The following is a 21,710-nucleotide window of genomic DNA, read 5'->3' on the forward strand; positions in this document are numbered from 1 at the left end:
GATCAGGCAGCCGCGCGGTGGCCAACAGCCGGGGCCCGGCAACAACCGTCGCGGTCAGCAGAGCTCCGGTCAGCCGAGATGCCGGCCAGCACGGCCCCAGCTACCCCAGACACTTGCGCGCAGCGCAGAGAATAATAGAAACTTTTGGTTTTTGTATGAAATAACTAAGTACTACATATATTGCTATACATGGCCCGGAAGACAAGCTCAGAATCGACTAGAATTACTATATATAAACCAATTATTTATTCCTTAGATTCGGTGTAATTGACTAATCATTCCAACGCTTAGAACTTCATGAGGTGGGGCTTGTCACCCTTCTTCAGGCTGAAACTGCTCGACAGGTAGGCCTTGAGGTGGGGAACCTTCTTGATCTCAGCCAGGAGCGCCTTGTCGACGACCTTCTGGTCGGCAACGCGGGTCTCGCTGATGGTCTTCTTCTCCTTCTTGTCGGCGTCACCGAAGAACTCGGTCTCGCCCTCGGCCTTCTTGCCCTTCTTCTCGTGAGCAAAGTACTCGGCGTTGAACTTCTCGACCGAGACCGACTCGACGGGGACGATGGTCGAGGTCGCGATGACGTAGCGAGCGTTGACTCTCCGCAGCGGCACACCGTTGATCTTGAAGGGGCCGGTGACCAGGAGGGTACCGTCCTCAAGACCCTTGAGGAGGACGACGCGCTTGCCACGGAAGCGGCCGGCCAGGATGATCAGGACAGCGCCGGGGACGAGCGACGAGCGCAGCGAAGCGGGACGGAGCGACTTGCGGGCCTGCGGGTCAGCACTGGGCACGGCGAGGCACACGCGGAGCGCGGGAAACATACCTTCTTGGGCTGCGCAATGTCGGCAGTGGGGTACCACTTGGAAGCCTTGGTGGCCGGAACAACACGCTTGGCGCCGTTGGAAGCCTGAATCGTTAGCAGCTGTTGCAGGTGCGGGGTGGTTCGACAGTCGGTCGACGTAGACAGCCGGCAGGGCAGCACAAGATAGCGCAGCTCACGGTGGCAGCGGAGGGCTCTCGCACACGACATCCCGCGCAGCCTCCGGACGCGGCACCGACCACTCGGCCCGTGTGTGCTCTGGTGCGTCCGTCGCTGCGCGTCCGCGTCCGTCGTTTTTCCTGCACCGTCGCCGCAACCGTGTCCGTGTCTGTCGGGCGTGCCACGCTGTCGTCTGCCGTCGTCCTGCCGAACCTGTGCGTCGTCTGGTGCTACTTACTCCGCCAATTTCCTTCGTGATTGAGCTCATGTTGTGATGATTGTAAAGAAAAAAAATACTACCGAAGGGAAGTTGTTGATCCTGTGAAGGAGAGTAATAATGTGTATGGACTCAATTTAGTGTATCGATTTTTTGTGTTGTGGTTCAAGGCCAGTTCGGTTGCGCGGGTACGACAGAGCGCATACAAATTAGTGTAGGGCGGGTGGTACCTGCCCCGTTTGTGTGCTCCCGGCGGCCGAAATCAGTGGAGTTTGGGCGCGGGCGCGGCGAGAGCGCCGGCGCCGTGACTGCTTTAGGGCTTTGGCGTTAGGGTTAGTGACGGGCCCCGTGCGGCTTACGTTATCACCTCCCAGCCCGCCGGCGCTGGGACATCGATACCAGACCACCGCCGCCGGCCTTACCCGATGGAGTAATATTAACTGCAGGAGCGTGGACGGCGATGAGCCAGCCCTCCCCGCGCCTTGGGTCCGCGTCACCAATTAGACTTTGGTGACGCGCCCGCGCCGGCGTCCGCACAGTGAGCAAGCGACTTTTTATTTTTCAGTACAAAGCAATGGAACGATCGAGCGAGATTAGCCAGTTTCATGGATCAGCGTAGAAACGGTTCACAGGTATAAGCAATCAACAACAGCAGGAGCAAAGCAAGCACGCAGAGCGATAAGGAAAAAACAAACTAGATGGCCAGCAATATATCGGTTTTCAGCAAGCCCGCGAGGGTCGAGCGGAGCGTCAGTGTCCGGGCGTGTGTCGAAGACGTCGCAAAAGAGTGTGGGGCCTTGGCGCAAAGGAGTGTGATGTCGGCCGGCCTTGGCTGGCGCGACGTTGGAGCCGCCGCGGCGTTGGAGACGAGGTGACAAGCGAGCGGGACGGCGTGCCGTGCACGGTCGGAAGGAGTGTGGCCGAGCGGCCGTCCGGGCGAAAAGAGAGTGCGTAGCGAGCGGCCGCCGCGGCGGCTACGCGAGCGCGGCCGCCGCGGCCACGGCCGCGACCGCGAGCCCGGACAGGCCCGCGCGGAGGTGCGCCGGCGCGCCGTTGCTGAGGCGTGCCGTGAACGTGGACGTGGCCACGGACGAGTTGGCGCCGGCGCTCGACGGCGCAGTCACCGACTGCAGCGTCGAGGGCGTGTACTGAGACGCCGCCGGCGTGGTGCCGGTCGGCGTCGCGCTGGTCTCTGCTGACCATGGCGGGGCCGGCGTGCTAGACGACGGCCCAAACTGCTCGAAGGGGTTGGTGGGCGAGCCGCTGGCCGCGGCCGTAGGGGCCGACGACGCGCTCGCCGCGGGTTCGGACGACGAAGTCGTCAGGGGCTGGTCGGCGGGGACCGTGCTGCCGGGCGCCGACAGCGGGGTGTCGGGCCCGGGCGCGCTGCCGGTGCCGGCCGGCCGCGTGGTGTTGCCGTAGAACGGCAGCGTGTAGGACGACGTCACGGGCGCGCTCGTCGCCGGCGACGCGGACGCGGGCGCGTCCGGCGTCGGCGTGTACGCGAGCGACGCGCTGGCCGTGGCCAGCGACGTGTAGTAGCTCGTGTACAGGCTCGTCACGACCGTGGGGATGCACACGGTCGAGACGGCCGTGTAGACCGCGGTCGAGACCACGGTCGACACTGCCGGCGGCGTGGACGCGGCCGTGGTCGGCACGGACGGCACGGACGGCACGAAGAAGGACGACGGCGTCGGCTCGGGCGCCGGCGCCGCCGAGCTGTTGACCGGCACCGGTGTCCAGGCGGCTGTGGATGACTCCGACGTAGTCCACTCGACTGTCGACGACGAATCGGCAGCGGACGAAGACGGGGAGGCCGTCGTCGGGGCCGCCGTGGACACCGGCGGGGAGGTCTCGACGGTGGAGGGCTCGTCGGGCAGCGTGCTGCTCGAGCACGGCACGATCGTCGTGATGGTCACGTCCACGGTCTCGGTCACGCCGCCGGAGTGGGTGGTGGTGACGGCCGCGGTGGTGGTGGACGTGACCGAGGCGGCCGGCGCCGATGTGCTGAAGGTTTCTGATGACGTAGTGGCCTCGGTTGTGCCTGGACTCTCGGTTGTACCGGAGATCTGGGCCGAGCTCTCGCCCGTCGGGGTGACAGCAGACGCGGACGTCTCCGCGGACGAGAGCGGAGCGGCCGAGGAGGTCGTGGGCACTGCTGCGGTCGTGGACTCGGCGGGGGATGTGCCGACTGGGGTCGTCGTGGCGGCCGAGGTGACAGGGGCTGTCACGGAGGTCACGGGTGTTTCAGACGTGGTCACGGGTGTAGCCGTGGACGTGGGCGCGTCGGTGGTCGGAGGCGCCTGCGTAGTCGTCGGCGCTTCGGTGGTGGGCGTCTCGGTGGCCGTAGGCGCGTCGGTGGTCGTGGGCGCGTCGGTGGTCGTGGGCGCCGCCGTGGTCGGGGCCTCTGTGGTGGCCGGCGGGACCGTGGCGGGCTCGGTCGGCGTCTCGGCCGGCGTCGTGGGCGTCGTCACCACGTCGGTGGTCGTCGGCGTCGTCGCCGCCGTCGTCGTCGCTTCCGTCGTCGGCTGGGCGGCCGACGTCGTCAGCGGCGCCTCGGTCGAGGCGGCGTCGGTGGCGGTGTCGGCGCCGGTGTCCACGGTCTGCGTGACGACCGCGTCGCCCGTGTCGGTGCCCGACACCCACTGTGTGACGGTGACGAAGGCGGGCCCCGACGAGGGGTCGACGGTGACGTACTCGGTGGTGACCACGAGCGAGCCGGACGTGCCCTCGGGCGCCGCGGTCGTGTAGACGGTGGTGACGGCGGCCGTGGTGGTCGCCGGCAGGGTGTAGCCCGCGGAGGTGGTGGTGATAGAGTCGACAGGGGTGGTCGGCAGGCCGCAGGCGGCCAGGGCGGACGTCAGGTCGGCGCTGTACCACGACCAGATGTTCTCGCGGTCCGAGCCCGCGCAGGTCAGGCAGCTGGCGTCAGCGGGGCCGGGCGCGCACTTACGACTCGGCGGCGTCCAGGAAGGGCGAGTCTGAGCCGCACAGGCAGTCGGTGTCGCTGCCGCAGGAATTGGCGTCGATGGTGGCCGAGGCTGGGGTCAGGGGGGCGCGCGCGCGCACGTACCGCAGTTGCCGTAGCAGGCCACGAGATCGGGCGAGTCGGCGGCGGCCGCGCCACGGGCCAGCGCGAGCGCCAGCAGCGGCAGGCACGCGAGCAGGGTGCGGCCAGACATGGGGACGGGGGGAGCGAACCGAACAGATCTGGCGATGGGCGGCAGAGGGGGCCGAGCCGCGGCGCTTTATAGCGCCGTTGCGTCGGCCGGCAACGGCGCCGGCGGCGGGCCTGTCGCCTAAACGTACAGAGTCCCTGGCGGAGCGGAATAGCCCGCGCGGCCGTCACCGCACGTGCGGCGGCGGCGCGCGGGCGGAGCGCGGGTGGAAAGATGGGACGAGATGAGCTACTTGACAGACGCGCTAAGATGACAGGATGAGACATGCATAAGTGCGCATCGACGTGCATCATGCGGCGCTTGCGGGCGCGTGCATCAACGTGCATTAGCACACGCGTCACGCCGCGTCAACAACGTCACGTGAGGGCCCCCGATACCCGGCTCCCCCCGGTACCTTGCGCGCGGCAGCCACGCCCGCCGCCGCGCATGCGAAAGCTTGGCCGCCGGTCAGGCGGTAGCGAGCATGTCGCAGATCTCCCTTTGCAACGGCCGCTGCCGCCCGATAGAAAAGGAGAAGCGTACGGGCGGATAACGGTAGCACAGGGAACCGCCAGGAGGCGTCGCCAGCCTGTCACCGCGTGACTCCTGGATCCACGCCGCCGGCGGCCGCCCGCCAGCCGCGCCCCGGACCAATAGTCCCGCCGCCCGGTTCGGGGTAGACGTAGAGAGATATTAGACAAGTGCGTTAGTGTATACACGTCCCTTCCAACCAAAAAGAGATGAAGAAAACATATGAACAGGCCCCGGCGTGACTGTGTGATGTACGCGTGGTGCCCGGGGGTGCACAGCTGGCCGGCGCTGGGCGCCGGCCGGCCGGCGTGAAGAGACGTATCAGAGGAGCGAGTCGGCGGCTGTGCCGGCGGCGGGCGCGGCCGAGCCGGCTGCGACGGCGGGCGTTTCGGACGCGGCGGACGCTTCCGCGGCCGGCTGCGCCGCTTCCGCCGCGGCCGGCTGCGCCGGCAGGCTCTTGTCCGCGGCCGGAGACGCGGCCGGCGGCGCCGCCGCGCTCTGTGCGCTCGCCGGGCTCTTGGGCGAGCTCTTGGCCGGGCTCCTCGACGAGCCCTTGGCCGCGGCCTTGGGCGACCCCTTCGCCGAGCCCTTGGGCGAGCCCCGCGGGCTGCCCATCAGCGCCAGGCACGCGTCCACGGCCGCGCCGACCCGGCCCTGCTTCTCGGTCACGACGTCGTCGATCACGTCCAGATCGAGGTTCGGGAACATCTGGAACAGCGTCTGCACCACGGTCTTGTGCTCCTTGGCCTGGATCTTGCGCGCCTGGCGCTCCTCCGCCGCCGCGCGCGTGGCCGCGTCCGGCTGCGCCGGCGGCGTCTTGCCCATGCGCGAGCCCACGCCCGCCACGGCCTGCAGGATGCCGCTGTTGCGGCGCGTGCGGTCGCCCGTCGTCGACAGGCTGCGCTTGATGCTGCTCAGCCCGCGGTCGACCGGGCCCGCCGACGAGCCCTCGTCGGCGTCGTCCGTGTCAAAGAACTTGCTGATGTTCTTGAACGGCTGCGACAGCGTCGTGCCGATCGCCTGCACCTGCGACGCCACGTTCGCCGACGTCAGCGACCGCTCCGGCGTGCTCGCCTGCGACCGCGCGTCGTCGTCCGCGCCCGGCTCGATCTTCTCGGCGATGCGCGCCACCGACTGCACGATGCGCTCCTCGAACTCCTCGTCCGTGATGTTGAGCGCGCTGCGGTCGAGCGTCTCGATGAAGCTGATCGCGCCTTGCTGCCGGTCAGCGCCGCTGCGGCCACACTTACCAGCGACGACAGGTAGTACCCGTTCTCGCCGTTGAGCTTGTCGGGGTTGCGGAACCGCATGATGTACCTGTGGTCAGCGCCGCCGCCGCCGTACGTACTGCGTGTTGGAGATCAGGTGCCGCGGCTGCGCCTTGATCACGACGTAGATCAGGATCGGCAGGAACCGGTCGGCCGACTCCTCGGACCGCGTCTGCCGCAGCAGCCCGAAGATGACCTTGCAGCAGTTGAGGATGCAGATCACCTTGTCGCGCGGCGCGCGGTAGTTGTTGATCTTGAGCAGCTCGTCCTGCGCCAGCACGATGAACCGGTCGCCGGACGCGATCAGCTCGCGGTCCAGGTCCAGGTGCTCGCCCTCGATCCACGACCAGATGCCCATCTTCTCCTCGAGCACCTTGTCGCGCAGCAGGTCCTCCTCGTGCGAGAACGAGCGCGACGCGCGGGGGATCTCGGGCGAGAACGTCTGCGTGTACAGCCGGTTCATGACCAGCTTCTCCATGCCCTCGATCGCGTTGCTGATCTCGCTCGCCGGCAGCGACACGAACGGCGGGTACTGCGAGATCCGCGGCCCGATGAAGTTCTGGAAGTCCTGCACGATCCGCACCTGCTCGCGCACCGTCCACGAGCGCTTCTTGAACTCCTGCAGGAACGACTTGAGGTACCGCGCGATCGGGTCCGCGCCCTTCTGCCGCAGCTGGTCCAGGAACCGCTGGAAGTCGAACGGCAGGTCCTCGGCGGGCCGCGGCGGCGGCGCGGCGGGCGCGGCCGCCGGCACCGGCGGCGGCGACGGCGTCGACCGCTCGCCCACGTCCGCGATTTCGTACTGGCCGGAGCTGGCCGACCGCACCGACAGCGGCTTGCGCGCCACCGGGCTGCGCGGCACGGGCTCAGCGGCCGCGCCGGCCGTGCCGGGGGCGGCTGCCGGTGCCGCCGGTGCCGCCGCCGCCAGTCCTGGGCCTGCCGGGCTCGTCGGGCTTGCCGCCGCCGAGCTCTTCTGGCTCAGCGGGTCGAATTGCGCCAGGATCTGCGCCAGCTCGGCCGCGTTCGTCGCCGTGGCCGCCGCGGCCGCTCCGGCCGCCACGCCGGCGTCTCCCGCCGCGCCGGCCGCGCCTGCGCCGGCCGCGCCGGCCTCCTCCGTTGTGTTCGTAGCGTTCGCGTCCATCCGTTCCGCTCCCGTTCTCTCCGGCGCCCGCTGCCCCGGGGCGCGACTCGCGCTCCGCTCTCGCGGCCTGCTCGCCGCGGCTCTCGTGGCCTCGTCCGGCACGCCTGCTGGCCGCGCCGTCTGCTGCCGGGTGGGGTCCAGCCGTCTACCGGGCCCGCTTTATCGCCGCGTCTGGAGGAGCTGCACTCTGCACCTGCTCCAAGCACCCGACGGCCGTGGCCTCTGTAGTAGTCCTGCGTGCTGCCGGCTGCTCGCCTGCCACAGCTGTGCGTTGGTGATGGAGTCTGCTGCGCTGGAGGCCGGAAGATAGAGCGCTGCGGTGGGGGATCGCGAAAAAGTGCGGCGTAGTGTTTTCATCGCCAGACGCCCGCAGGCCTCTTTTGCAATCCACGGGCCAATTCGGCCAGACCGCGGACCAGACCGGCCGCAGACGATCCATCGCCGGCCGGACCCGCTGCCGACCGCCTGCGACCGCGCGGCGGCCTGGTGTCGCGGAGAAATCGCTGGGTGAGTGTGTTTGGTAGCGGCCGCGGCGGCGGCGAAAACTCTGCCGGGCGGGCGCGGCCGGCAACGCGGCCGGCCGAGCGGCCGGCGGACGGCCGGCGGGGTCCGCGCGGGCGCGGCGCACGCGTGGCCGCCGGCCGGCGCCCTCGGACGACTGCTGACGGCAGATGTGCGGCATATTCTGCGCCGTGGCGGGCCCCGGCCAGACCCCGATTGACGCGGACACGAGCGGCCTGGCGGCAGCGATCGCGCGCCGCGGGCCGACCTGCAGCGGCCGGCTTGCGCGGGCCGGCGCGTGGGGCACGCTGGCGGCCGTCTCGTCCGTGCTGGCGCTGCGCGGAGTCGTGCCGCAGCCGCTCGAGGCCGGCCCGGCTTTTCTGCAGTTCAACGGCGAGCTGTACACGGCGACCACGCCGGACGCGGCCCGGCTCGAGACCGAGAACGACGGCGCGGTCCTGCTCGAGTGGATCGGGCGGCTGGGCGTGCTGGCCGCGCTGCAGGCCGTCCGCGGCGAGTACGCGTTTGTCTACTTTGACGGCGCCACGCTCTGGTACGGCCGCGACTGCATCGGCCGGCGCAGTCTGGTGGCGACCGTGGACGGGCCGCTGGCCGTGGCGAGCGTGCCGCCGGCGCCGGGCGCGGGCTGGGCGGAGGTTCCGGCCGGCGCTGTGGTCGCGCTTGATCTGGCGACGGTACGTCGATTTGCGGACACGCTGACCGCAGATGGCGGCCCAGACACACTCGTGGGACGGCCCCACGCTGGCGCGGCCGTACGGCGCGCTGTCGGGCGCGCTCGGCGGCGACGTGGCCGCGCTGGCGCCAGAACTGGACCGTCTCTTGGCGGCCGCCGTGGCGCGCCGCACCCAGCTGCAGCCGGCGACGACCGTGGCCGTGCTCTTCTCTGGGGGCCTGGACTGCGCGCTGGTCGCGCTGATGGCCGCGCGGGCGGGCGTGCGCACGCTGGACCTGGTCAACGTCGCTTTCGAGAACCCGCGGACCGGCGGCGGCTACGCGACGCCGGACCGCAAGCTGGGTCGGCGCACGTGGGCCGAGCTGCGCGCCGTCCTGCCGGACTGCGACCTGCGGCTGCTCGAGATCGACGTGCCGTTCGCCGACGCGGCTGCGGCCCGCCCGCGCGTGTGCGAGCTCATGTGGCCGAAGAGCTCGGTCATGGACCTCTCGATCGCGCTGGCGTTCTACTTTGCGGCCCGTGCCAGCGGCGTTTTGCACACGGCCGACGGCGCTGCGACCGCCTACACGTCGCCGGCGCCGGTCCTGCTCTCCGGGCTCGGCGCCGACGAGCTTTTTGCCGGCTACACGCGCCACGGCACGTGCCAGTCACGCGGCGGCTACGCGGCCCTCGAGGCCGAGCTGGCGCTCGATTTCGGCCGTCTGCACGAGCGCAATCTCGGCCGCGACGACCGCGTCATTGCCGACTCGGGCCGCGAGGCCCGTTACCCATTTTTGGACGAGGACGTGGTCGCGTGGGCGCTGCAGTGTCCGCTGGACGCCAAGTTCGGCCCGGGCGCGGTTCCGACCAAGGCCGTGCTGCGCCAGGTCGCGCTGGCGGCCGGGCTGAGTGCCGTCGCCGGCGAGCCCAAGCGCGCCATCCAGTTTGGCGCGCGCTCTGCAAAGATGGAGCCCGGCCAGGGCAAGATCAAGGGCACGGACGCGCTCGTGTGACGGGCCCCATGACGACATCAGAGCAGCGAGGAAGCTCGCGTGGCTACGGGAGCCCCCGGCGGGACTCCGTCGAGGGTCGCTGCCTGCGACAGGCATATAGCCGCATATAGCCGCCGGCGGCGACTCCGACCAGGGTCGCTGCCTGCGGCAGGCATATAACCGCATAAAGCCGCCGGCACTGCGCGGGAGCCTCCGTCGGGGGTCGCTGCCTGCGGCAGGCATACAGCCGCATATAGCCGCCGGCACTGCGCGGGAGCCTCCGGCGGCGACTCCGTCGAGGGTCGCTGCCTTCGGCAGGCATATAGCCGCATATAGCCGCCGGCGGCAGGCATATAGCCGCCCGCTGGCCCTCCACTCGCGCAGTCATCAGCACTGCTGCACCGCCACCGGCGAGTCTCAGCGCCGACACCCGCGGCAGCATACAGCCTTCCGCGGGCCCCGTCGTCGGCGCAGCCGCCACCGCAGGCGCACCGCTTGCCCCTGCCCCGCCCGTGATGATAGCAGATACTTCTGAGAACGACGCGGACAGGAGTTTCGGCTCGACCGTAACCCGCCGCGGAGACTGAAGACGGAAAGGCAAGTCTGAGGCACTGGGGCGCGGGTGGCTGTGCGGTATGACCCGCATGAGCCGCACGCCGCGTTACCCGCAGGTAACGGAGCAGCCGCTCCTCAATCTTAATTCGATCCCACCTGCACTAGGCCCTGGCGTAGATGTGCGGTGCTGTGCACTAGCAGCCGGCACCGGCCGCCGTAGTGTCGGGCGTTGCCCGCCTGTCGCACCCAAGCGTGGACCTGACTAAACTCCTATCACAGTCCAGGTACGTGCGATCCGGCGGCCCCCGCGGACGGCGGCCGGCCGATGGAGCCGGTCTAGACGCGCCGGCACCGGCCGCCGTCTTGTCGACACGCCCGCTCGCTCCCCGCATCAGACAACTAACGGCAGATGGCTTATCCGCTCAGAGCCCGCTACGCGCTCCTCGTGTTTGTCCTCGGCGTGGTCGCGGTCGTGTCGCTGCTGCGCAAGCAGCCCCGGTACACGTACGACGTCGACGACTTCACGTCCCGTAAGTGGTCGCACGCGCGCGCTGACGGCAGTCAAGGTCCAGCGACCGCCCAAGACCTACGATGCGTACGAGGACATCCGGCAGACGCTGATGTCGTCGCCAGGTACGTGGCCGCCGCGCGGCGCTGACCGCAGTCGTCATCTTCTCAAAGTCTTACTGGTACGTGTGCATTCGGGCGCGCTGACCGCAGCCCGTACTCCAAGGCGGCCAAATCGCTGCTGCTGACCAAGTACGTCATGTCGCATCCGCCGCTGGTGCGCGAGCTCGACCAGGAGCCGCACGGCCGCGAGATCCAGGACGCGCTCGAGCACATCTCTGGCCGGCGGACGGTGCCGAACGTGTTTGCCGGCGGGGTGTCTATCGGCGGCAGCGACGACATAGCCGCGCTCGACAAGTCTGGCGAGCTGGCCCCGCTGTTTCGCAAGCGCGTCGGCGGCCGGTTCAAGATCGGCCGCAAGCCGCGGGCTCGCTCGGACGGGCCGCGCTGACGGGCTCGAGAAACCACCAGTTGACCTGTACGTTAGCCTGGCAACACGCGCACCTACGCTTGCCGAGACCGCGTCGGCGGCGCCGACGGCGGCGACCTGGTGCCACCAGCGCCGAGGGATGAAGAGGCCATCGCCGGGCTCGAGGTCGACGACGGCGGCTGCGGCCGCGGCCGTGGCCGCAAAGTTGCGGCCGGGCGCGCTGCCGCCGCGGCCGGACGGGGCCCAGAGCGAGACCTGCTTGCGCCCGCCGACCATCACGTAGAGATTGTCGTTGACGTCGTAGTGCCGCGGCGTGAACGCTGCGCGCCCGATCCACGCCGAGCCGCCGTACTGGTGCTCGCCGGCGGGCAGCAGCGCCGGCGCCGGCGCGTCCGCGGCCAGCGCCGGCAGCGCCTGCAGCAGCGGCGTCTGCGCCAGGTACAGCTGCGAGTACGGCGAGCCGGCCGGCGCCGTGGCGACCATTTTGACAAACAGCGACAGCGGGACCTGCGACCGCTTGAAGTCGACCGCGCCGGCGTCGCCAGGCACAGCAGCGCCGCCGGACGCGCCGTCCATGCGGCCGAGCTCGACATCGACGAGCGGGTCGCGGCCCTGGGCCTCGATCAGCTCGAGAAAGTGCTCGGCGTTGATCGTCGGCCGGCCGTCGCGGTCGACGAGCCAGCGCGTGCGCGCGGGCAGGGCGGCGAACCGGCCGGGCAGGACGCACGGCAGGGCCGGCCGGACATACTGCGCGACGAACTGGGCGCGCGAGAGCGCGGCGGACGGCGGCACGCGGGCGATCATTGGCGGGGAGGGGGGCAGCGGCGCCAGGAGGCGCCGCATCGCGTGCGGCGCGGCACGCGGCGTCGCGCCGCACGCCGTGCGGCTGGGCACCGCGCGGCGCCGCCGCCCGTGGCGGTGCGCGTCCCGCGCCTACGTGGCTGTGTTGCGCCGCAGCGCGTCTCGATTCGTATCTACCGTAAATCACCACACCGCCGGCCCCAGCAGCGACGTCTGGACCTTGATCCGCACAGAGTTGCGCAGCCGCAGCAGGCTCTCTTCGGGCAGCGCCGCCACCGGCAGGTCCGCCGCCGCGTGCCGGCTCAGCAGCTCGCGCAGCCGCGTCGCAAACTGGTCGTTGACCGTGTCGATGTAGCGCTCCTCGTCGTCGCACCGCAGACACCGCCGGGACGACCGGTGGTCGTGCCGCGTCGTGAACAGGCTGTCGTTCTGCGTGTCTTGCCCGAGCGTCTCGCTCAGCGCGGCCACGGCGGCGGCGACAATGTCGCGCGCGCCCGCGCGCTCGACCGGCGACGACGGCGACGACACCGTCGTCTCGGAGCTGTCGTCGCGGCGGCGGCGCAGCAGCTGCGGCAGCCGTGCACCGCGCGCCGGCCGCGTGGCCGGCCGTGTCGCCTTGAAGACAACGTCGCGCACACCTGCGGGCTTCTCGGCGAGCACGGCCTTCTCGTCGAACCGTTCGACGTTGATCGTCTTGACGCCGAGCGCCACCGGCAGCCGCACGGGCGTCGGTGCCCGCCGCAGACTGTCGGGCCGGCTGACGGTCGAGCCGCGCGACAGCGCCGGCGTCGGCGGAAGCGACGACGCCGGCGTGGATGACGGCGGCCCGGGCGGCGCGGCGGCCTCGAGCGAAAGATCGTCCTGGCGTCAGCGCGCCCTGCGCACACGTACCTGGCGCATCATGCAGCCCGCCAGCAGGCTTCGGAGACGTCTGCCGAGTCTCATAATGGATTCGTCGTGCGGATCTGGGGGCGCGCCGGCCGCCATTTACGTTGCTGCCGCGTTGGCAAGACGCCCGCGCCTACACACGTGCACAACGGCCGGCGTCCGCGCCGACGCGTGTTTCGAGCCGGCCGGCCTGTCGCGCCGGCGCTGGGGGCCGCGGCCGGCTGGGCGCGGTCGCCTGGCGGCCGCCGTGCCCGCGACGGCCGGCCTGACCGAATGGCAATTGCCGGCCTGGCGACCGCCACCGCCGACACGCCGTCCGGCTAGCCGAGCCGCGTGCACGCGGGACCGCGAACAGCGCCCGGCTGCCCGATCTGGAGCTGCCCGGCCGGATCAGGGTGCGAACGCGACGGGCGGGGGCGGTCGGGGCCGCGGAGACGGCTGCGGACGGCCGCCAGCGGCCGACGCCAGCGGCCAGCGGCCTCGGCCGGCGGCAGGCGGCCGGATCAGACCCCCCGCAGCCGCTGGCGCCTTGCCGGCCGCCCCGGCCGTCTCTGGCGTCGGTTGGCCGGCCCGTCCTGCGCACTCGTCCGGTCGCTGCCGGCGGCCATCCGCGTGCCGCCGTCGCCCGCCGCTCCGCCAGACCGCCCCGGCCACCCGCGCGACTCCGCGGCCCGGCTACGGCCGTCATCCAGCGCGTGGTGGTCGTTCTGCGGTCGTTCGGCTGTCGGCGTCGGCCGGCGCCGTCCGCGTCAGACTCACCGCCATCGCCCAACGATCGCGGAACTCCGGCCCGGCGCCGCCGTGCCCCCGCGGCGCACCATCCATCGCCATCCGGCAGCGATCCATCCGGCCGGCGGCCCGGGCAGGCCCAGTGCGCGCTCTCCCGGTGCGTCCAGCCCCGTAGCGTGCGTAGCGGCCGGCTCAGCGGGCGCGCCGGCGAACGTCCAGGCCTAACCGCCAAACCCCCAAGGAGGGGCAGTCACCGCGATCACCAACCATCCAAATTCATTTATCGCCCAGTCGACGTCCACGGCTCCTGCAGCGCCAGCCATCACTCTCGGCGGCAGGCGTGCTCATCAGACAAATCCCGGCGGCTTCCGGGCTCCAGACCGCGGCTCGCAGTTGGCGGGCGTGACCAGGGCGCAGCTCCGCCGCAGGCCCGTTGGAAAATTTTCAGCGGCCGCGGCAGCAGAGCGCAGCGGCGCAGCAGAGCGCAGCCGACCCAGACGGACCGCAGGGCGCTCAGTGGGCGCGCGCAATTGCGGCGACAGACAGCCAGCACAGCGCGGCAGGCGCAACCGGCGCCACGGACGTATACAGAGCAACACACGGCGCGGCGGGGGCCGCGCCGGAGACGGCGTCGCCCGACGGCTTCGGGCGGCCGGAGGAGGCGCGGAGCGGGGCGCGGCCGGCGCTGCCGCAGTCCGAGGGTAAGCAGCGGCGGCGGGCGGGCTGACGGCAGAACTCAAGTACCGGCAAAAGTGCAAGGACCTGAAGAAGCGCATCCGCGAGATCGAGGAGCACAACGACGTGCTGACGATCCGGCTGTCGCGGGCCAAGCGCGCGGCGCAGCGGATGCGGCTTGAGCGCGCGCTGCTGCTCGAGAAGCTCGAGGAGAAGACGCTGCTGCGGGTGGACGACTCGGACGGGTCGCCGTCGCCGCCGGCGTCGCCGGCGCGCAAGCGGCGGCGGTCGGACGCGTCGTCGCCCGAGCCGTCGGGGCCGTCGTTCCACGCGTTCTCGAACGCGGACGCGCGGGCCAAGGCCGGCGGCGCAGCGGCGGCCGGCGCGGGCGCCGGCGCGGCCGGCGCGGCGGCCAAGAAGCGGCAGCATGTGCAGCGGGACCCCAACGCGCCCAAGCGGCCGCAGAACGCGTACATCATCTTCTGCGACCACGAGAAGGAGCGCGTGCGCGCGACGATCGAGAAGTCGCAGCCGGGCGAGGCCTTCGACCTGACCAAGGCCATGGCCGAGGCCTGGCGCGACCTGGGCGACGACGGCCGCAAGCCGTACTACGAGCTCTACGACGCCGAGAAGGCGCGGTACAACCGCGAGATGGAGGCCTACATCCCGCCGGGGTCGATGGTGCCGATCGGCAACAGCGCGCCCGCCGACAAGGGCCGCCACGGCCGCGACGACGACTCGGGCAGCCTGACGAACGACGACGACCGCGACGACGACGACGACCTGGACCCGATGGACGACGACGACGACGTGGTCGTGGGCTTTGGCGGCTTCACGGCCGTGAACCGGCGCTAGCGCGAGCCGCACGGCGTGCGGCTCGCGCCGCCGCTGCTGTATATCATAGACACTGAATCGGCCGGCAGCCCGCCGCCTAGATGCACCGCCCCCGACCGCTAGCACCGCCACCGACCGCTAGCCGTGGCGCGTGACGCGCCGATCCCTCGTTGTGCGCCGCACGTTGTGCGGCGGGGCGTGTCGCGCGCCGCGCCACTTGTGCCGTACCTGCACCGCGCCGCGCGCCGCGCGGCGCCGCGCGCGCGCCGCACGGCACATCCGTCGCGCGCCGCCGCACCTGTGCCGCGCCGCACGGCTGCGTCGCCGCGCGCCGCCGTCGTTGTTCGGCACCGCGGCCGACACATGGCCCCCCGTCGCTGCCGAGCCTGCGAGTCCGCTTCCCACCCCTCATTCCGGCACGTCGCGACCGCACCGCGCTGAATCAGATCTCGTCCAGCTCGTCCGACGCGCACTGCATCTTCAACCGGCCATGGCGTGGTGGCGCAAGGACCCGGTGTCCGCGTGGCTCGTCGTGCTGATCGCGATCTCGCTCTACAAGGCGTACACAGTCTTCTTTCCCGCGCGGGCGCAGGCAGAGGTCATTGCCGCGCCCGAGATCGAGCACCATCTGCACTCGCACTGGAGCGCGCTCGGCAGGAACGGGCCGGCGCCGGTCAAGTACAAGTTCGACATGGGCCTCGTCAAGCCGTTCCTGCAGTGCACCAACAACAAGCGCACGTCGCTGGGCGGCGAGGCCGTCACGCTCGAGCCGCACACGATCTTCCCGGTGGAGGTCAAGTCGCTCGAGCACCCGGTCACGTACAACCCGTCGATCATCGCGCTGCCGGGGTCGTCGCACTTCCCGTTCCTCGTCGTGAGCCGCGTCAAGACCGGGACCGAGCTCCAGCAGACAACGCTGATCTGCGAGGGCAAGTTCGACCCGTACCTCGGCGGCATCTCGTGCGGCACGCACCCGCGCGAGCTGGTCGTGCCGCAGACGCCGGCCAAGGCCTGCAAGACCAAGTTCCTGGCCGAGATCCCCGGGTTCCACGACGCGCGGCTGTTCTGGTCGCACCAGGGCGCGCCGCTGATGATCATGAACCAGCAGTCGCGGTACGGCTGCTTCGGGCTGTGGGTGATCGACCTGCGGTCGGTGTACCCGTCGCTGCAGTACCAGCTCGACCGGTCGCTGCTGAACCGGTTCCCGACCGTGACCGAGCTGACGCGGGCCGAGTGGCGCAGCGAGATGGAGAAGAACTACCTGGTGTTCTACGACCACACCGACGGCACCGAGTACGTGCAGTACGGCCTGGGCCACGGCCACCGGCACTTTGCCAAGCTGCTCGGCAACGGCCTGACGTCGACCAACATGACGTCGCCGGCCGAGAAGACGTGCCTGCTGCGGCCGGCGACGTGGCACCAGGCCACGAACGCGATCAAGGTCGTGCTCTGCAAGCGCGGCGAGTGCGTGCCGGGGCCGGACAACACGGTGTACGTGTCGCTGATGCACAACAAGGTCGCGCTGGCCGACGGCAAGATCACGTACCAGCGGTACGTGGCCATGTGGCGCACGGTGGCGCCGTTCGAGATGGTTGCGTTCGGCGACCGCGCGCTGCGCTTCCGCAACGAGCACCAGTGGGAGGACAAGTACAGCCACGACCTGATCGGCAAGTTTGTGTACACGGTGTCGCTGGCGTGGGTCAAGAACATGGGCCGCTACGAGGGCTACCTGGACGAGAGCGTGATCATCGGCCTGGGCGTGGGCGACCGCGGCTCGGGCGCCGTGATCATGCCGGTCGAGGACATGCTGACGTGCATGCACTCCTGCAAGAACGCGTGATGTATAGTAGGAATATACGAGCTGGGGGGTGGCGGACGAGCCGCACGGAGTGCGGCGCGCGGCCCCCCCCCCCCCCCCCCCCCCGCCCCCCGCACCCCCCCCCCCCCCCCCGGCGCCCCCCCCGCCCCCCCCCCCCCCCCCCCCCCCCCCCCCCGCGCCCCCCGCCGGAGGCTCGTCTGTGGCGGTGCACGAGCCTCCGGCGGCGACTCCGTCGAGGGTGCGCCCTGCGGGCGGCTATGCGCCACAGACCGTGCCAGGCACGTTGGGAGTCGCGATAGCCGGGTAATCGGTGCAGAAAAATCTGTCGGAGCGACGGCAGCCAGCATCGCCATGGCCCCCCTGACCGCGGCCAAGATCGAGGAGCTGCAGAGCGCGCCCGAGTGCGTGCGCAACATCTGCATTCTTGCCCATGTCGACCATGGCAAGACCTCGCTGTCGGACTCGCTGCTGGCGACCAACGGCATCATTTCGCAGAAGCTCGCCGGCAAGGTGCGATACCTCGACTCGCGCGAGGACGAGCAGATGCGCGGCATCACGATGGAGGTAGGTGGCGGCCGGGCACGCTGACCGCAGTCGAGTGCGATCTCGCTCTATTTCCGGACGCTGAACCACGCGGCGGACGGCACGACGCAGACGCGCGAGCACCTGATCAACCTGATCGACTCGCCCGGCCACATCGACTTCTCGTCCGAGGTGTCGACGGCGTCGCGGCTGTGCGACGGCGCGCTGGTGCTGGTGGACGCCGTGGAGGGCGTGTGCTCGCAGACGGTGACGGTGCTGCGGCAGACGTGGACGGACCGGCTGCGGCCGATCCTGGTGCTCAACAAGATCGACCGGCTGGTGCTGGAGCTGCAGCTGACGCCGGCCGAGGCGTACCACCACCTGGCGCGGGTGCTGGAGCAGGTCAACGCCGTGGTGGGCTCGTTCTACGCGTCGGAGCGCATGGAGCAGGACGTCGTGGACGAGGACGAGGACGACGAGCACCTGTACTTTGCGCCCGAGAAGAACAACGTGATCTTCGCGTCGGCGCTGGACGGCTGGGGCTTCACGGTCTCGCAGTTCGCGGTCATGTACGAGAAGAAGCTGGGCATGAAGCGCGCGGCGCTGGAGAAGGTGCTGTGGGGCGACTACTACTTCGACGCCAAGGCGAAGCGCGTGGTGCCGCCGAAACTGCTCAAGGGCCGGCCGCTGAAGCTGATGTTTGTGCAGTTTGTGCTCGAGTACGTGTGGGCCGTGTACGAGAGCACGGTGGTGGCGCGCGACGCCGACAAGACCGAGCGCATCGTCAAGGGCCTGGGCCTGAAGGTGCTGCCGCGGGACCTGCGCGCCAAGGACGCGCGCGCGCTGCTGTCGACCATCTTCGCGCAGTGGCTGCCGGTGTCGACCGCGGTGCTGATCACGGTGATCGACAAGATCGAGTCGCCGGCGGCGTCGCAGCGCGAGCGCGTGCCGACGATTCTGGCGTCGTCGCCGCACGCCGACGCGCTCGCTCCCGCCGTGCGCGCGGCCATGGTGGCCTGCGACCCGGCCGGGCCCGTGGCCGCGTACGTGTCCAAGATGGTGTCGGTCCCGGAGGACGCGCTGCCGCGGCAGCGCGCGCCCGACTCGCCGGAGGACATGCGCGAGCGCACCCGGCTGGCCCGCGAGGCCGCCCGCCGCGCGCAGGCCGCGGCCGAGGAGCGCGCTGCGGCCGGCGACGACGCCGGCGCCGACGCCGTCGCCGACGAGTTCGAGGCCCTGAAGCTGCAGGCCGCCGCGGACGCCGCGCCGCGCGCGCGCGAGGTCATGGTCGGCTTTGCGCGCGTCTACTCGGGCACGCTGGCCGTCGGCCAGGAGATCTACGTCCTCGGGCCCAAGTACTCGCCCGCGCACCCCGACCGCCACGTCGACAAGGTCACCATCACCGCGCTGTACCTGCTGATGGGCCGCGAGCTGGTCGCGCTCGACCGCGTGCCGGCCGGCAACGTCGTCGGCATCGGCGGCCTCGGCGGCATCGTCCTCAAGTCGGCCACGGTGTTTTCCGTCCCCGGCGGCGTCAACCTGGCCGGCGTCACGATGACGACTGCGCCCATCGTCCGCGTCGCGCTCGAGCCCGAGAACCCCTGGGAGATCCCGCAGCTCGAGGCCGGCCTGCGGCTGCTCAACCAGGCCGACCCCTGCGTCCAGGTCCTGGTCCAGGAGTCCGGCGAGCACATCATGGTCACCGCCGGCGAGCTGCACCTCGAGCGGTGCCTCAAGGACCTGCGCGAGCGGTTTGCGGGCATCGACATCTCGTGCTCCGAGCCGCTCGTGCCGTACCGCGAGTCCATTGTCCGCGCCTCGGGCGACGTCATGGGCCCGCCGCGCGGCGCGGACGCCGGCCTGCCGCGCGGCACCTCGATCTTCCGCATCGCCGACGACCGCGTGGCCGTCCGGCTGACCGTGCGCCCGCTGCCGGCGGCCGTCACCGACCTGCTGCTGAAGCACAAGCGGACCCTTCAGACGCTTGCCGGCGGCGCCGCTGCGGCCGACGACCCCGCCGACGCCGACGACGTCGGTCTCGCCGACCGCGTCCTTACGACGGACGAGCTCCGCGCGGCCCTGGCCGACGCATTTAAGACCGACACCCGCTACGACTGGAAGGACGCCGTTGACCGGTAAGTGTGGCGCAGGCTCGTGTAGCGCATAGCCGCCCGCAGGGCGCACCCCGACGGAGTCGCCGCCGGAGGCTCGTGCACGGCCACAGACGAGCCTCCGCGGCACCAGCCGGGGCTGCGCCACGGGGCGCCACACGAGCCGCACGACGTGCGGCGCATGCTGACGGCAGGATCTGCGCATTCGGTCCGAAGAACGTGGGCCCGAACGTGCTGGTGGACGCGACGGCGCAGCACAGCCTGCGGCCGCTGGTGGGCGACGCGCGCAAGCGCACGCCGTTCGACGAGAGCGTGGCCACGGCGTTCCAGCTGGCGACGGCGGCCGGGCCGCTGTGCGCAGAGCCGGTGCAGGGGGTGGCGGTGGTGCTGGAGAGTGTGGCGCGGGCGGCGGTGGCGGCCGACGACGACGAGGAGACCGCCGCGCGTGTGGCGGCCGCCGCGGCCGACACGACGCCGGTGGACGACATCGTCGCCGCGCACGACCCGCGCGTGTCGGGCCAGGCGCTGTCGCACACGCGCGAGGCCTTCCGCGCCGGATTCCTCGACTGGTCGCCGCGGATCCTGCTCGCCATGTACTCGTGCGAGATCCAGGCGCAGTCCGAGGTGCTCGGCCGGGTGTACACGGTGATCGCGCAGCGCCGCGGCCGCGTGCTCTCTGAGGAGATGAAGGAGGGCACGCCGTTCTTCGTCGTGCGCGCGCAGCTGCCCGTGGTCGAGTCGTTCGGGTTCGCCGAGGACATCCGCAAGCGCTCGTCCGGCGCCGCCAGCCCCCAGCTCATCTTCGCCGGCTTCGAGATGCTCGACGAGGACCCGTTCTGGGTGCCGACGACCGAGGAGGAGCTCGAGGAGCTCGGCGAGTTCGCCGAGCGCGAAAACGTCGCCAAGCGCTACATGGACGCCGTGCGGCGCCGCAAGGGCATCTTTGTCGACGAGAAGCTCGTCAAGAACGCCGAGAAGCAGCGCACCATGAAGCGGTAGATAGATTTCTAGTACAGACGGCATGCAAAACACCAGGCAGCGTGCGCTGCGCCGCAGAGCGGCATGCAAAAGTGGCTCAGGCGAACACGTTCTCCTTGTTGCCGTCGTCGGCCGCGATGATAGTTTCCTTGGCGGGCGGGGCCGGGGCCGACGTGACCGCGCGGCCGCCGCGCGGCAGCTGCAGCGGCCCGAGGTTGCCCGAGATGCTGCCCAGGACGCTGTGGCGCGTGTCAAAGACCTTGGGGCGCTTGCGCACGGGCGAGCTCTGCGTTGCGCGCGCGCTCGCGGCCGGCTCGGCGGCGCGCGCCGCCAGCAGCGCGACGTCGTCGTCGTCTTCGTCGTCCTCGTCGTCGTTGGTGGGCTCACGCGAGCCGTGGCCGTGCTCGTCGTCGTGTTCGTGTTCGTCGTCGTCGTCCTCGAGCTCGTCCTTGGGGCGCGCGCGCGAGCCAAAGAGCTGCGCGGCGGCGGCGGCGACGTGCGCGGCCGCGTTGGCGGCGGCCGTGGCCGCGGCCTCGGTCGTGGCGATCGGCAGCGCGCTGCCCGAGGGCTTGGGCAACAGCTTGCGCTGCCCGGCCGTGGACGCGGCCGCGAGCTCGGCCACGGACGGCACCGCGGCCGTCGACCGCGCGCGCCGCGCGCGCGCCGGCCGCCCGTCCTCCATCGGCGACCGCGGGTCGATCGGGTCCGAGTAGTACAGCGTCTGCTCCCACAGCGTCTGCGGCCGCATGACCTTTTTGGAGGCAAAGTAGAGCCCGCAGGGGTTGCACAGCCACATGTCGATCTCGTTCTGGCTGACCGACATTACCCGGATCTTGCGCCACGTCGGCGTCTTGATTGCGCCGCAGTTCTCGCAGTACCGCGGCACCTTGCCGGCGGCCACGTCCTGGATCAGCGAGTTTTCGATTCGTCGTTTGGCCGACAGCCGCGGCTTGAGCTCCTTCTTGGGCGACGGCGATTTGCGCCGCTTGGCGGCCGTGGCCGGCGGCGACGGCGCCTTCTTCTTGTCGGCCGGCGCCGCGGCCGGCGGCGGCGCCGGCCCGGCGGCGGCGCCCGCGGCGGCCTTGAACTCCGGCGACAGGCCGCGCACGGACGCCGTCGGCGACGTGGCCGGGCTCGTCTTCGGCCGCTCGCTCGGCAGCGTGTCCTCGGACGAGATCTCCTGCAGCAGCGCGCTGACGGTCTTGTCCAGCGCCGCGTCCGGCGCCGGCGGCTCGGCGTCGTCGTCAAACGCGTAGAACTCGCGCACGAGCGCGTCCGCGATCGCCATGTCGTGTTCCGAGTGGTGTGTGTTCGGCAGCAGCTCGTCCAGCGTCGCCGACATGA

General features: G+C 70.8%; 9 protein-coding genes across 9 annotated transcripts; 5 read left to right on the forward strand and 4 right to left on the reverse strand.

Moving 5' to 3' along the window:
* Positions 1 to 145: 145 nt before the first annotated feature.
* Positions 146 to 1,376, reverse strand: V1510DRAFT_410721 (60S ribosomal protein eL6). Its single transcript, XM_066932770.1, has 3 exons — positions 1,215 to 1,376; positions 821 to 904; positions 146 to 767 (listed from the first exon to the last, which is right to left on the reverse strand). Exons 1-3 carry the CDS (start codon positions 1,242 to 1,244, stop codon positions 288 to 290), a joined length of 594 nt encoding a protein of 197 aa, XP_066791156.1. The 5' UTR covers positions 1,245 to 1,376; the 3' UTR covers positions 146 to 287.
* A 791-nt stretch (positions 1,377 to 2,167) lies between these two features.
* On the reverse strand, positions 2,168 to 4,375 carry V1510DRAFT_428156 (uncharacterized protein; the record flags this gene model as incomplete). Its single annotated transcript, XM_066935249.1, has 3 exons — positions 2,168 to 4,115; positions 4,147 to 4,234; positions 4,267 to 4,375. 3 exons carry the CDS (start codon positions 4,373 to 4,375, stop codon positions 2,168 to 2,170), a joined length of 2,145 nt encoding a protein of 714 aa, XP_066791157.1.
* Positions 4,376 to 5,078: 703 nt separating this feature from the next.
* Positions 5,079 to 7,467, reverse strand: V1510DRAFT_228912 (uncharacterized protein). The gene is made up of 3 exons (XM_066930507.1): positions 6,231 to 7,467; positions 6,133 to 6,199; positions 5,079 to 6,100 (listed from the first exon to the last, which is right to left on the reverse strand). The coding sequence occupies exons 1-3, from the start codon at positions 7,289 to 7,291 to the stop codon at positions 5,204 to 5,206; spliced, it is 2,025 nt and encodes a 674-aa protein (XP_066791158.1). The 5' UTR covers positions 7,292 to 7,467; the 3' UTR covers positions 5,079 to 5,203.
* Positions 7,468 to 7,962: 495 nt separating this feature from the next.
* V1510DRAFT_359921 (asparagine synthase-domain-containing protein) lies at positions 7,963 to 9,478 on the forward strand (the record flags this gene model as incomplete). The annotated part of the gene is made up of 2 exons (XM_066930991.1): positions 7,963 to 8,487; positions 8,519 to 9,478. 2 exons carry the CDS (start codon positions 7,963 to 7,965, stop codon positions 9,476 to 9,478), a joined length of 1,485 nt encoding a protein of 494 aa, XP_066791159.1.
* Positions 9,479 to 10,103: 625 nt separating this feature from the next.
* On the forward strand, positions 10,104 to 11,169 carry V1510DRAFT_410732 (thioredoxin-like protein). Its single transcript, XM_066932771.1, has 5 exons — positions 10,104 to 10,296; positions 10,422 to 10,542; positions 10,574 to 10,645; positions 10,677 to 10,701; positions 10,733 to 11,169. Exons 2-5 carry the CDS (start codon positions 10,422 to 10,424, stop codon positions 11,028 to 11,030), a joined length of 516 nt encoding a protein of 171 aa, XP_066791160.1. The 5' UTR covers positions 10,104 to 10,296; the 3' UTR covers positions 11,031 to 11,169.
* V1510DRAFT_438656 (uncharacterized protein) lies at positions 11,063 to 11,813 on the reverse strand (the record flags this gene model as incomplete). The annotated part of the gene is made up of 2 exons (XM_066935595.1): positions 11,063 to 11,083; positions 11,127 to 11,813. 2 exons carry the CDS (start codon positions 11,811 to 11,813, stop codon positions 11,063 to 11,065), a joined length of 708 nt encoding a protein of 235 aa, XP_066791161.1.
* Positions 11,814 to 12,971: 1,158 nt separating this feature from the next.
* On the forward strand, positions 12,972 to 15,052 carry V1510DRAFT_428162 (uncharacterized protein; the record flags this gene model as incomplete). Its single annotated transcript, XM_066935250.1, has 4 exons — positions 12,972 to 13,012; positions 14,019 to 14,128; positions 14,161 to 14,948; positions 14,980 to 15,052. 4 exons carry the CDS (start codon positions 12,972 to 12,974, stop codon positions 15,004 to 15,006), a joined length of 966 nt encoding a protein of 321 aa, XP_066791162.1. The 3' UTR covers positions 15,007 to 15,052.
* A 242-nt stretch (positions 15,053 to 15,294) lies between these two features.
* V1510DRAFT_410742 (uncharacterized protein) lies at positions 15,295 to 16,837 on the forward strand. The gene has a single exon (XM_066932772.1). It carries the CDS (start codon positions 15,427 to 15,429, stop codon positions 16,774 to 16,776), a length of 1,350 nt encoding a protein of 449 aa, XP_066791163.1. The 5' UTR covers positions 15,295 to 15,426; the 3' UTR covers positions 16,777 to 16,837.
* A 269-nt stretch (positions 16,838 to 17,106) lies between these two features.
* V1510DRAFT_359700 (P-loop containing nucleoside triphosphate hydrolase protein) lies at positions 17,107 to 20,387 on the forward strand (the record flags this gene model as incomplete). The annotated part of the gene is made up of 3 exons (XM_066930979.1): positions 17,107 to 17,319; positions 17,350 to 19,412; positions 19,583 to 20,387. The coding sequence occupies 3 exons, from the start codon at positions 17,107 to 17,109 to the stop codon at positions 20,385 to 20,387; spliced, it is 3,081 nt and encodes a 1,026-aa protein (XP_066791164.1).
* Positions 20,388 to 21,710: the final 1,323 nt, after the last annotated feature.

Source organism: Dipodascopsis tothii (assembly GCF_038497935.1).
Source record: "Dipodascopsis tothii strain CBS 759.85 unplaced genomic scaffold V1510scaffold_3, whole genome shotgun sequence".
NCBI lineage: Eukaryota > Fungi > Ascomycota > Lipomycetes > Lipomycetales > Lipomycetaceae > Neoaidaea > Neoaidaea tothii.